The following is a 14,309-nucleotide window of genomic DNA, read 5'->3' as shown; positions in this document are numbered from 1 at the left end:
TTGTGGCAGAGCTGCTATATTAGATGGTAAAAGTTGATCTAATGCTGTGGCTGACTGAGTCACACTGCACAACTGAAACTGTGAAAATCGCTAGCCCGACTTTTAAATATGTTCAATTCTTAGCATCACCTGTAGCACTTTTTTAGTAATTGTTTAATCTCTAAAACGTAAACAATTGTTTTTTTTTTATGGAAACTAAACAAAGGGCTACTTTTGGATTAAGCTAATTAGATATGTGTTAAATAGTGAGTGGTGCTGGTGGGTGGATTTTGTTACTTTGGGACAGTCAGACTAACAGAATTCCCCCCTGATGGGTTGCATTTGCTGTACAGAAATAATTATCAAGAAAGAAAGCAGCCATATTTCCCTAAATGTCATTCCCTCCCCCCCCCTCCCCCCCCCCCCCCCCCCCCCCCTTTAGGATGCATGGTCCAATCAGAAGGAAGGGTTGGGATCACAGTGAACATGAACTGAAAGACTGGAGGGCAACTTAAATGAAAACCTAAATGTTACAGAGCACCTGGAGGGTCCAACGGGGAGACACTTTATTAATAAGGTATCTGAATGACTTACTGGCCCATAAACTAAGGTTTAATTATGGTTGAGTTTACAATATTGAGGTATACCTGTGACCAAACCTAAAATATCCCCAGTTTCTCTAGTATTACCAAAAATAAATAAAGGAAACTTTAGGTCTTCATAATGCCTAAGTCACATGATGCTGTAATCTGTCTAATTTCAGTTAGTATGTAAAATCAACCTAAAGAGAATCAATTTGTGTGTATATTCAACTACAGATTGAAGCAGCTCTACTAACTCCCTTCGCAGTGTTAGAAAAATGGATAAAGGATGAGGAAATGGTTAAGGAATATCTGATCAGTGATCATGGATACAGAGGTTTGGTCTCCAAACAGGTCTGATCCACGACTCATGTCGGCCAGTCAAGTAATAAAAATTAACACCTCCTTCACTATAACCTTTCAAAATCAATATTCAGCTATGTGGCATTATGTGTCACTGCATGTTTTTATGAATCTCCATAAACCATTAACAAGTAACAAAATTAGTTCTCATAAGCCAAGCTATGTCAAAGTTATAATTTATCAAAAACAATGGTGCACAATAAAGTCTGCTACTTTACCTTTCAGTAATATCAAAATACAAGAATTTGTTACCTAGACATGAAGACAACAGAGATATTTCTTATATTTTTGTCAGTCTTCAGAATTCATTGAATCAAACTGCATTCTGGCTTAGAGACTCTTTGTGAGTCCGCTGGTGAGTGCGAAGATTACTCCTCTGAGAAAAGCATTTGCCACATATGCTGCAAGTGTACGGTTTCTCTCCGGTGTGAATGCGCTGGTGAATCTCCAGATGGCTGACGCGATCAAAGCTTTTCCCACAAAACGGGCAGATAAACCATTTCTCCCTAATGCGGCGACTCTCCATAGTTTTATGCAACTCAGGTTCGTTTAAGAGAAAGAATCTGCTGTCAGGGTTAAAAGCGGACATGTTTTTGCCTGGTTGTTGCGTCTCTGAGAGGAATCTGATGGACACTCCTCTCTCTGGGTGATTTATTGCTTCTGCAGGTTGAGTTGGCTGAGTTGTTTGGCTAAAACTCATGGGAGCCCTTGATTTACTTGAAGCACCTTGTGCGTTGTCCCTCATAAACCTGTCAGAATATGCAGTCTCACCTGAATTATCAAAAATATCCAAGGCATTTTGAATGAGCAAAATTTCTGAGTCCAGATTTTGGGACAGCTGCTTTGGTTCAAAAAAGCAGTCCGAATCGTTGGCAGTTTCCGTGTCTGCGACTAAAATGGATGTCCACTGCTGGGTCTCTTTTTCGTCTTCAACCTCAGCGGGTTGGTGGTTCAGGTCCATCTCCTGGTGATCCGCTCCATCATCAGCACTGTGATCAGACTCCACTACTATCTGTTCCACAATCTGAACGTCGTCCTCGTCTTCAAGCTTCACTATTAAGTCTTCATCATCTCTAGTGTCTGTTTTACAGTGGTCAGACTTGAGCTGGCCACATCGTTTCTCCTCTGTCTGTGCAGGAGTTGGTGGTGTGTGATTTGCAGAGTTGTCTACCTTCTCTCTGAGGCTTGAAGCAGAACACAATGTCTGGACTGAATCTATTACAGGCCCTGAAACAACAAAGCAGATGTATTTTGAATCTTTGTTTAACCAGACATCAAGACCAGGCAGAAATCATTTATTATATTTTAAGACAATTTTGCTTTGTAAATGAGGAACCAGCAATTCAGGTTGGGTTAATTTTGGAAAGTGCTGAAGTGCCTCAACTAACAATCGGTTGTATATACACTTCCCTCCAAAAGTATTGGAAAACTGAGGCCAATTCCTTTATTTTTAACTGTAGACTGAAAACAGTTGGGTTTGATATCAAAAGATGAATATGAAACAAAAGATCAACATTTTAGTTTTTATATGCAGGTATTTACATCTGAACTTCATACATAACTTAGAAGACAGCACCTTTTGTTTGAAACCCATCCATTTTTCATTTGAGCAAAAGTATTGGAACTGACAGGTGTGTTTTGTTTGTCAGATGTGTCTTATGACATTACTTAAACAATAAATAGCACTGAATGTCTACGCTCAGTTTCAGATTTGGGTTTTCCCCTGTTCAGACTGCATTTATAGTTAAGAGATGTAACCAACATGAAAACCAAAGAGCTGTCTATCGGTGAAGAACAAGCAAGTGTTAAGCTGAGAGATCATGGAAAACCAATCAGAGCCATTACACAAACATTTGCAATAGCCAGTACAAGCATTAGGAAGTTCCTAAAAAAGGAACACACCCCTGGTGTACTAAGTGAAAGAAGTGGAACAGGCAGACTAACGAAAAAACGTCAGTTGACGACAGTAACATTGTGAGAGCTGTAAAGAAAGACCCTGAAACAACTGTTAGTGACATCAGCACCAGCACCTCCTGGCTTCTTCTTGGACGGACTCATTAATCTTTTTTGATGATGTAACGCATGATGGCAGCAAAATGAACTCGGAAGTCTACAGAAACATACTGTCTGCCAATTTAAAGAATGATGTAACCAAACTGATTCAGAGATCCTTCATCATGCAGGAAGATGATGACGCAAAACACACTGCCAAAACAACAAAGGAGTTCGTCAGGGGCAAGAAGTGGACGGTTTTAGACGGGCCAAGTCAATCTCTGGACTTAAACCCTATGGAGCATGCATTTTACCTGATAAAGGAGACTGAAGGCATTAACCCCCCCCCCACCAAACAAACAACTGAAAGAGGCTGTGGTGAAAGCCTGGAAAAGATGAATGCAAAACGTTTAGTGATGTCCAGGGGTCATGTCCCCGATGCAGTTATGGCAAGCAAGGGATTTGCAACTAAATAGTAAGTCTTGTTCACTTTTACTAAAGACATCAATGATCATATTAAAGACCGTAGAAGGGGACAGAGTTTGTACTACATGTACTACAATGCTGGCGTGTCACCTTGTGCTATGCAAAACATTCTGACATTTATTATTATTATTTTTTGTTATTTGCAGATATCTGTAATACATACAGAGAACAAAGCTGCAATTTGTCACATTTTACACACTAAACTAAATGAATAATGTTTCTGTCAGCCTTAAGCAAAAAAATTAAAAAACCCAAAAACCTAAAATTTGGTGCTTTCTTTATGGTTATATGATTAACTTTTATTGTTGGTGACACAAGACATGACATTGCAGCAGACCTTTTCCACTAGTTGCTGTCATTTTATAGTAAAAATTATTGTAGTAATAATACAATTAGCTGTTACAGGATGCTATCATGTATCAAGTTTGTACAAAAAAAAAAAGGACGTTTCTTCAGTAAATGTATTTGTGTTAAGGCCGAAATCTCTTCCTGTGTAGTCACGTGTAACTATTACAACGTAATATTATAAATTGCTAAAAAACAACAACCCTGTAATAGAACATGAAGTGTAGCTCTCATTCTCTTGTCTGTTCGGGGGTTATCCTTACCAGCACCGTTGGGCGGCAGTACCCGGTTCTGCTGCTCTCTTTTGGAAGAAGATGCTGAGGACAGATTTGTAGTCGGGGCTTGAGACAGCACTGTCAGCCGTTCCTTTTCCATCAATACCAACTTTCTATTGAGAGCTTCGATTTCACTCTCTCTCCGGCGGAGCTCGACCTGAATAAGGGCAAAGCCGTCCTCCCACAATTTACCGATTTCCACCACGGCAGCTTTAGCTAGCATCTCCATGATCGAGGCCAACTTACTCTGGAAAGCCACACAGTTGGCCATGTTGCCCCAGTACAGCACCTCCGCTGTGGGTAGCGATGTTGCCAAATATCAAAATAACTTTGTATGAGGACAGAAATCACATAACAGTTACGATATAACCGATGTACTTTATTTACATTTTCTGTTTGAAGGCGAAAAATATGGAAGTGTGAAGAATGGTAACAGGAAGTCGCCAAAAACCACGTGACGTCGAGTCTACGGCGCCCGTATTCGGACAAAGTTAATGAGATTACATTTTGTCAACCGTTATTGATTCCTCACAAAATGTAAGAAAGGACAAATACCAGGAAATGTACTTAGATATATATATAAAAAATAGAGATTTAAAAAGTAAATATATAAATAGGTAACTAAATACATGAATAAAAACAAACAATATCTAGAAACAGAAAACAGAGGTGAGCAAAACCATCTACGACACGGGGAAAGATTGCGGCGTAACTAGAATCTTACTTGCCAGAGTGTGAAGCCCAAATGGTGCGGGACAACTAAGGACGGCCGGGAAATAAATAATAATAATCCTCGGTGCTTAAGTCAAAACTTGAAACGTAAAGTCACTTACTGCTCTGAAAACCAGCAGGGCATCTGAGGTACACTGTCCATGAGCAGGAATTCCTCGAAGTATCAGCATGACAAAAAACAAACATACTTGGAAAGAAAAAAAACACAAGAAATCCTCAAAGGCATCGGCTGAGCAGGTAACAGAGATATAATTTACACATAGAAACCTCAGGTAACTCGGGGAAAACAGGAAGATAATCCGGCGGAGTACAACAGGTGACCAGGGTTTAAGAAAGGGAGGTAACAGGTGTAGGGAATCTAGGTTGGTAGGCAGCGCAGCGGGGAGTGAGAGACAGATGTTCACCAGGACAACACAGAGCGGAGTCACGGTCCTGACAATATACATATTTCACCCATTCGATATTACGGCGCAATGGAAACATTCCTTGACCAATCAGAGCTGTTTAACCTGACCAGAAGCCCGACGGCTCGCTGTTATTATTTAACTTTCTTTGAATTATATACTTTTCTTGGTGTTTTTCTTAATGTTAAAGTATTTGACATTGCCTTTGTTTTACTGAATAAAACCACTGTATCTGAACTTTCAGATTTTAATCGTGTGTTTCAAATATTTACGTATGTCCTATTATATGTAGATAATCTCTTTAAAGCTCTGTCTTGACAGTTCCCACACTGGATGCTTTGAGTTAAGCAACACACTCTTTATAGTAGTACAATGCTTATTCAAACATTTAAAGGAATGCGGCCGTACCGTTTATCTCAATAGGTTATTCTGTCATTCCCAGTGAATGTGATCCATTCTAGTTAGAGGTTCAAATGTCCAACAGTATTTGGGAAAACAAGGAGTCTTGAATGCAGAGTTTAAAGGACATGCTGGAGCCAAAAATCAATGTAGAAGTATTCCATTTTAAAAAAGAGCGGGTCTGATCACAAGAATATAAGGGTTGACTATGTAGGGACAGGTTAAAACCAGAAGATGGCAACAACGTCAACAAAAAAAACAAACCAAACCAAACCAAAACACCGATGAAGACGTTCATCCAGATGAGGAGTCAGACTGCTCAGGTGTAAGGAAATATGGCAGCTTTAAGAGAAATACTACATTTACATTTAGTCATTTAGCAGACGCTTTTATACAAAGCGACTTAAAAGTGATGTACAAGGCAGCAAGAATCTAAGTCCTATCAGAAAAGTGTTCACAGTTCACGAGGTGCGAGTGCGAGAAAGAGCAGAAAGGAAGTTTTTTTTAAATAGATTTAAGTTCAGAGGAAGATGCAGAAGAGTTCTGTTTTCAGCAGTTTTTTGAATATTGGGAGAGAGTCAGCTGAGCTTGCAGAGCTTAGTAGCTCGTTCCACCATCGTGGGATCATTGCGCTGAAGAGTTTTGCTTGGTGTCTTCTGTGCGGTGCTGGGACACCAGACCTCGTTCGTTGGCAGACCGCAGCGGGCGGGAAGGATCGTAGACTTGAATGAGGGAGTTGAGGTAAACAGGAGCTGTCGAGTTAACCCCACTGTAGGCAAGAGACAGAGCTTCGAACCTGATGCGAGCAGCTACAATACTACTATTGCACCTTCAAACACCGTATTCTTTTAAAATGCAACATTTTAAAGGCGCGTTTGTTCAGAATCGGCGCTGTGCGTGTGGACTTTAAACTGCGGCTTTTGCGGTGGTTAATGGTAAATTGTGGCTTATTTACCATGTTGATTCCCATTAACACACCACTGATGGCGGTGGCTGCCATGCAAGGTGGTCACCTGAGCGACCGGATCCACTGGGAGCAACTTGGGGTTCAGTGTTTCAGGACACTTCGACTTGTAGCTGCGAGCGGGGATCGAACTATTGGCCCTGTGGTTGTCAACCATTGTCAACTGCCATACCAACTGAGCTAACCCGGTGAGTTGTCTGTCAACAGTGTCCACTGGATGAGGAAGGGGGAGGAGGAGGGGGGGTTAGGGGTAACTAACTATTAACAGGCACAATGCACTACACGCACGGTACATGCACACACGCGCACATGCACGCGCAATCACATGGTTGTTTTACTACTCCTGATCTTGAAAAAGTGTTGGCCAACCAAGAAATAGAACAAACTATGATCATCAGACCAGAGTTTTCTGAGTTTGATAATGAAAAGGAAAATATTGAAGAGGAGCTGGAGGATGAAAAGGTAGAAACAAAAATCCCAAAAGCCTCTGTGCTTCCCACCTACCTAAGTTTTGATTTCCAGAAACCAACTGTTCTATTTCCTATGTTGTTTGCCCTCTGGCTGTAGCATAATGAACCAATCCCTGCGCGCTCGCGCCAACTGAAGCAGTATAGTCCACGCCCAACGGTGACTGGGCCAAAAAGTTGCTACTTTATCGCTCTCATGGTGTGCTCAATTACGTCCGCAATCACACCATAAGAGAGCGGCGATAGTAGCACTTATTCCCTTTTTTTCCTTCAGCCTTGTGCCAGCTAAGAGCTATTCCTTAACTAAAGAGCAAATATGTCCAGTAAAGATAAGCGACGCAGCGGCAGCACCGGCGGCGATGATGACGGCGGGAGCAAAGCGAAGAAAGGCGGCGTCAGGATCTGCGGAGCTTGTCAAGTTGGGTACATTGAACCCGGTGACCTTCACCCCCGCTGCCTTGGCTGCTTGGGGGCGGAACACGCGGGCCTCGCTCTTACTGAGCGGGCTTCCTGCATGTTCTGCAGGCTTCTGCCTGAGGACACCCTACGCTCCCGGCCGGATTTCTTTTCTGAAAATCCGGAGCAGTATTGGCTTCTTAGCGATGTTCTTGACATTGAGCCTCCTGACCGCCTCCTCACTGAGCACCATTTGCAGGAGCCGGGGTCTGACGACTCCGCCTCCGCGTCTCACGGCTCATCTTCGGGCTCCCCCCTGCTCCCCCCTGCTCCCCCCCCTGCAGGGCTGGAGCAGCGCCTCCGAGCTACGCTCTACGTCGTAGCTCTCAATCATCAACACCGCTTCCCGCCATGGTGCAGCTACTACAAGAGCTTCCGGACATCATTAAGATCGCCAGCGCTCGTGGTGATCTTTCTGTGCCGGAGGATGCCGCGTCGCCACCCCGGGAAGCCGCCTTTGGCCGCTATAACCCCGGGCGAGCGTCCCGGCCTGTTCCTACCTGGCCGCTATTCCCCACGGTAGCCGCCTATGTGCACGGCCCTGCCAGCGAGCCGGCGAAGCTTAAAGCTCCAGTTTCTACCTTTGCATCTATCACCAAGGTGAAAGGTCTCACGGATGACGGTTTTCCGCCAGTCCCAACGCTGGAACCTAGCCTCGCCGCTCTTTTTGGAGTCAAGTGCAATCTCAGAGCCGGCCGACGCCCCGCTCCACCCTCTCCTAAAGATGCATTGACAGCTCGCCTCGCTGACCGCTCACATCAGTGTGCGTTTCAGTCGGCAGCGGCAGCTAATAACATCTTTGTTTTAGCTAATGCCATTTCTGATCTGGCTCTCCTACCTGATGCTCTTCCCGACAAGTACGCTGAAGAGATCAGCAAGTTTTCCAGCGCCATCCTCGCCTTGTGCGCCCCGATAGCGATCGCTTCGGCGCGCATCTCGGCATGGCAAACCATGATCGCGAGGAACGTCTGGCTCCATCTTTCCTCCATCCCAGAGGCTGTTAGAAAGGATATGCTGGAGGGACCCATCAACCCTGATGGTCTGTTTGGTCCCCATTTCCAGCACCTTGTTAGAGAGATGCAGACGGCTTCGGAAGAAGCGGAAAAGATTCGTCGCCATGTCACAGCTCCCTCCCGCTCCGCCGGTCACTGGCGTGACCGCCGTGAGCTTTCTCACAGACAAAGGCGCCCTGCTTCATCAGCGGCAGCCGCTTCGCGACCTGCTCCGGTGCGGCCCACTCCTCCACCTCCTCCACCTGCCCCCCAGGCGGCAGCACCAAGTCGCAGATCGTCCAAGCCTCGCAAGTTGGCTTGCTCCTGGTCTCGCCCTCCGGTGGAGCCTCCCCGGAAGCAGAGAAGATTTTGACGGGTTGGGGGGGACATGTGTGATTCGATTGTTCTTTGTTCCAAATGTGGTTGTTCTGTTTGTTGCAATAAAACTCAACATCTCCTAGAGGGCAAAGATTCCTATAACCAGAATACCCCTGGGTTTCCACACCCAGCGGTGTCCGCATCCCACATGTCCCCCACTCACAACAGCCCGCTCGTTGTTAGCCGCCGTGCTAACTTTACAAGCCGGCTAGTTTCTGCTAAGCAGCACACTTTATCTTCTGAGCTCCATACAACGTCCCTCCCCACTGATACACTTGCTAGCGGTAGGGGAATGTCTGTTTATGAGCCCTCGGGGGCGCGCCCGCCTAGCTTTTCGGCTACGGCTGGGGCTTCCCCGACGGACAGCCAGCCCCTCCCGTCCTCCCTGCGTCCCTTTCACAGAGGGCCCCCCATGGGCTGCCCGGTCTTTAACTCCCCGAGCAGCGGCGGAGAGGGCCGAACGTTGGCTGGCTGCCAATATAGCAGACGAACACTGTCCGCTGTCACACCCACTGTCGGAGCGTTACCATCAGTGGACGCAACTGTGTGTGTTGGACAAGTGGATGGACAGAATAATTCGCAAGGGTTATTCTCTCCAGTTTGCCACACCCCCGCCGAGCTTCGCGGGGATCCTGGAAACCCGGCTTTCATCCCCAGCCCACACGACAGTTCTTGCGTCAGAGCTGTCCGATCTCCTGGGGAAACGGGCCATCAGCGTGGTCCCACCGATGGAAGAAAACCAGGGTTTCTACTCTCGTTACTTCTTGGTTCCAAAGAAGTCGGGGGAAATGAGGCCAATTCTGGATCTCTCTTTTCTCAATCAGTTCATGGTGGTCCGCCGCTTCCACATGTTAACGACAGCCTCAGTTCTCCGGAGCGTGCGCCCGGGAGACTGGCTGTCCTCGGTGGACCTAAAGGACGCATATTTTCACATTCCTGTCGCCATGCAACACAGGAAGTTTCTGCGTTTCTCCTTCCTGGGCGTACGGTACCAGTACAACTGCCTACCGTTCGGCTATTCTCTCGCCCCCCGCACATTCTCCAAATGTCTGGAGACAGCACTGGCTCCGCTGCGCGCTGCCGGCATGAGAGTGCTGTTCTATTTAGACGATCTCCTTCTCCTCGCTCCGTCCCGGGAACAAGCTCTCCTGCAGATGGTGGATTTGGTGACTCATTTATCGTCTCTGGGTCGATTATCTTCCTGGGCGTGGAGCTGGATGTGCCGATCATGCGGGCGCGCCTTTCCCAGGAGAGGAGAGAGACGCTGCTCACCATGCTCCACCGTTTGACTCCCCGTCGCATTGTCACAGTCCACTCAGTCATGCGACTGCTGGGCATGATGGCCGCGGCTCTCTCGGTGGTTCCCCTCGGCCTCCTACACATGAGACGACTGCAGCGCTGGTTCTCTCGCCTGCAGCTCGATCCTGTACGTCATCGCAGACGTTTGGTCATGATTCCCCCATCAGTGGGTCCGGATCTAGCCTATTGGAGGGGACCTCGCGTCATGTTAGACGGCGTACCCCTCGGCCGCCCCTCATCACACGTCTCGGTGTTCACAGACGCTTTGCTGTTGGGATGGGGCGGGACATGCCTCTCTCAGTCAGTGGGTGCTCCCTGGCCAGAGGGCATGTCTCTCCACATAAACGCGCTGGAGCTGCTCTCTGTGTGGAACGTTCTTCAGCATTTTGCTCCGGTGCTCTTGGATTGCCACGTCCTTGTTCACACGGACAATACGACAACGGCTTCGTATATCAACCGTCAGGGTGGCGTGAGATCATCACGGCTCCTCAGCATCGCCAGGAGACTGCTGCTGTGGGCGCACTCGCATCTCCGCTCCATCAGAGCTGTGTACATCCCCGGCGTTCTGAACACCGCCGCGGACACTATGTCTCGGGGGGGGGCCCGCCCCGGGGAATGGGTGCTGCACACAGAGCTGGTCCAAGAGGTTTGGAGCAGGTTTGGCAGAGCCGAGGTGGACCTTTTTGCAGCCAAAGGCAATGCCCAGTGCCCCCTTTGGTTCTCCCTCCGAGCTCGAGATTCCCCCCCCCTTGGGGTGGATGCATTCTCCCATTGCCCTTGGCCCAGGCGGCTCCTTTATGCTTTTCCGCCTGTCCCTCTGATTCCCCGGTTACTAGACCGCGTGAGAGAGGAGTATCTCACCGTCATCCTTGTGGCCCCAAGGCGAGTGGGGGCACTGTGGTTCCCGGCACTCTGCCAAATGCTGGCAGGCCCGCCCTGGGAGCTCCCGTGGCGTTCGGACGCATTGTCTCAGGCCAACGGGATGATCCGCAGTCCCCCAGTTCTGCTCCAGCGCCTGTGGGTCTGGCCCCTGAGAGGAAGCGCCTAGCCGACCAGGGGTTTTCACCCCGCGTGGTGGCCACCATTCAAGGTGCGAGGGCAGCATCCACTACTTCCTCCTATGTAGCCAAGTGGTCATCCTTTCAGCGCTGGTGCTCTGAGAGGGGCGTGTCTGCCTCTTCATGTCCTCTTCCTCGGGTTCTGTCTTTTCTTCAGACCCTCGTGGACAGAGGCTTATCCCTCAGCATTGTGAAGACCTATGCTGCTGCGATCTCCTCATGTCATGAGGGGTTCGGAGACAGGTCTGTCTTCAGTCACCCCTTGCTGAAACGTTTCTTAAGGGGTGTGAGGAGGCAACGGCCCCTTTTGCGCCCCTTGGCCCCTCCTTGGGATCTTTCTACTGGTCCTCCGTGCCTTGGTGGTTTCTCCGTTTGAGCCGCTGGAACAGGTTCCCCTCAGGCTCCTGTCATGGAAGACGGCGCTTCTCTTGGCTCTCACCTCTATGAAAAGAGTGAGTGACCTCTCTGCCCTGTCAGTCTCCCCGGAGTGTCTTTCAATTCGTGGGGATCTCAGTCTGGCTGTTCTCCGCCCTACTCCTGCATTCATGCACAAGTGCATTACCAGTTCTTTTAGGTCGAGAGTCATAACCTTGGAAGGTTTCTGCACACCTCCTCACACTTCTGAGGAGGATGCCTCCTCTCATCTGCTGTGCCCAGTGCGTGCTTCGTCCTACTATGTGGAGCGCACGTCTACTATACGCCGTTCCGAGCGCCTTTTCGTGCACTACAGGGAAGGCTCTGCCGGGCTTCCTCTTTCCGCTCAGCGCCTGTCCCACTGGCTGTGTGAAGCCATTTTTCAAGCATATGAGTCCTCTGGGGCCCAGCCACCAGAGGGAATCCGTGCACACTCCACTAGAGGAATAGCTTCCTCTGTGGCATTGCTCAGAGGGGTGTCGGTGGAAGACATCTGCCTGGCGGCATCATGGTCCTCCACCTGCTCTTTCGTCCGGTTTTATCTTCGAGACGTTTCACGCCCCTCACTTTCCAGTTCTGTGCTTTCTGCACCCCAGAGTGCACACTCTGGTGTCGGTTAGTATGTCTTGTCTCTCCATCTCGGTCCCCAGGCCCTCAGTGGGCTTATTGAATGCTCTCCCACTGCCTGCCGGTGTGTTCACAGCTGTGATTCCCCCCCCCCTTGTGTTTTTGTCACAGTTCAGGTCGGTCCAGCTGTGAAGCAGGGTTCTGTTTACTGCTCCTAGCTGCTGTATGGCACTAGTGGGGCGTGGACTATATCCTGCTGTAGCATTTGGTTCATTATGCTACAGCCAGAGGGCAAGCAACATAGGAAATAGAACGATGGTTACGTATTGTAACCCCAGATTCTATGACTATGTTGCGCAGCCCTCTGGCTTTTTGGGCCCCACTAGTACCTCTTACTGGCTGAAGGAAAATGGTCAGTTAGAGGGAATAAGTGCTACTATCGCCACTCTCTTATGGTGTGATTGCGGACGTAATTGAGCACACCATGAGAGCGATAAAGTAGCAACTTTTTGGCCCACTCACCGGTGGGCGTGGACTATACTGCTTCAGTTGGCGCGAGCGCAGCTGAAACAATGGGCGAACTTGGTCAGAGCAGACGTATCCGTTCTTGAGAAGTTTGTAAGTCAATATATTATTCTTTTGTACCGTGAAGTAAAGATTTTGAAAGTTTTTATAGATCATTTATATTTTATTCAATTACATATCTCCTGAATATAATGCAACCGCAAGGGGGCACAAGCCAGTGTCTTCTTGTGCCAGTCCCAAGTCTGGATAAATGCAGAGGGTTGTGGCAGGAAGGGAATCCGACGTAAAACACATGCCAAATCAAACATGCGAATCGTGACAAAGACTTCCATACCGGATCGGTCGGGGCCCGGGTTAACAACGACCGCCACCGGTGCTGTTGACCTACAGGGTACCGGTGGAAATTGGACTACTGTTGGTCGAAGACGAAGAAGAAGAGGAGGAAGGTGTGTTCGTAGGCAGAGAGAGAAGAGGAAAGCTAAGAATGTAGGACTGACAGTAGGGACTTTGAATGTTGGTACTATGACAGGGAAGGCTAGGGAGTTGATCGACATGATGCAGAGAAGGAAGGTGGACATACTGTGTGTCCAGGAGACCAGGTGGAAAGGTAGCAAGGCTAGAAGCTTAGGAGCAGGGTTTAAGTTGTTTTACCATGGGTCAGATAGGAAGAGAAATGGAGTAGGAGTATTGAAAGAGGATTTTGTGAGGAATGTTCTAGAGGTGAAAAGAGGTGGCAGTAGAGTTTTTGACTAGTTTGTTTAACAAGATCTTGGAGAGTGAGAGGATGCCAGAGGACTGGAGGAAAAGTGTACTGGTACCAATTTTTAAGAACAAGGGAGATGTGCAGAGCTGTGGCAACTACAGAGGAATAAAGCTGATGAGTCACACAATGAAGTTGTGGGAAAGAGTAGTGGAAGCTCGGCTAAGGGCAGAGGTGAACATTTGTGAGCAGCAATATGGTTTCATGCCTAGAAAGAGTACAACAGATGCAGTATTTGCTTTGAGGACGCTGATGGAGAAGTACAGAGAGGGTCATAGGGAGTTGCATTGTGTCTTCGTAGATTTAGAAAAAGCGTATGACAGGGTGCCGAGAGAGGAGCTGTGGTATTGTATGAGGACGTCTGGATGGCAGAGAAGTATGTTAGAGTGGTGCAGGACATGTATGAGAGCTGTAAGACAGTGGTGAGGTGCTGTAGGTGTGACAGAGGAGTTCAAGGTGGAGGTGGGTCTGCATCAAGGATCAGCTCTGAGCCCCTTCTTGTTTGCTCTGGTGATGGACAGACTGACAGATGAGGTTAGACAAGAATCTCCCTGGACTATGATGTTTGCAGATGAAATTGTTATTTGTAGTGAGAGCAGGGAGCAGGTGGAGGAAAATCTAGAGAGGTGGAGGTCTGCTCTGGAAAACAGAGGAATGAAGCTTAGCCGCAGCAAGACAGAATACATGTGTGTCAATGAGAGGGACCCAGGTGGAATGGTGAGGTTACAGGGAGCAGAGGTGAAGAAGGTGCAGGACTTTAAGTACTTCGAGTCAACGGTTCAGAGCAACGGTGAGTGTGGAAAAGAGGTGAAGAGGCGAGTGCAGGCAGGTTGGAACTGGTGGAGAAAAGTGTCAGGTGTGTTGTGTGATAAA

The 14,309-nt window shown here is 48.0% G+C and overlaps 2 protein-coding genes across 3 annotated transcripts in view; one reads left to right on the top strand and one right to left on the bottom strand.

The window, feature by feature from the left end:
* Positions 1-407: 407 nt before the first annotated feature.
* On the bottom strand, positions 408-4,522 carry LOC137098240 (zinc finger and SCAN domain-containing protein 32). Its single transcript, XM_067474272.1, has 2 exons — positions 4,010-4,522; positions 408-2,150 (listed from the first exon to the last, which is right to left on the bottom strand). The coding sequence occupies exons 1-2, from the start codon at positions 4,290-4,292 to the stop codon at positions 1,237-1,239; spliced, it is 1,197 nt and encodes a 398-aa protein (XP_067330373.1). The 5' UTR covers positions 4,293-4,522; the 3' UTR covers positions 408-1,236.
* The window catches only part of LOC137098239 (telomerase protein component 1-like), a 40,479-nt gene continuing 29,468 nt past the window's right edge, over positions 3,299-14,309 (top strand). The window contains exon 1 of one of the 2 annotated variants that reach the window (XM_067474268.1): positions 3,299-3,390. In XM_067474268.1, coding sequence (XP_067330369.1) covers positions 3,345-3,390 — 46 coding nt within the window. In that variant the 5' untranslated portion in view covers positions 3,299-3,344. Of the gene's footprint in view, positions 3,391-6,689; positions 6,709-14,309 lie in introns of those variants that run through there. The other variant, XM_067474271.1, reaches the window with a different exon arrangement.

The sequence above is a fragment of the Channa argus genome, chromosome 14, assembly GCF_033026475.1.
Source record: "Channa argus isolate prfri chromosome 14, Channa argus male v1.0, whole genome shotgun sequence".
NCBI lineage: Eukaryota > Metazoa > Chordata > Actinopteri > Anabantiformes > Channidae > Channa > Channa argus.
Note: the sequence above shows the minus strand (reverse complement) of the source record. Positions and strands in the feature narration are given on the sequence as shown.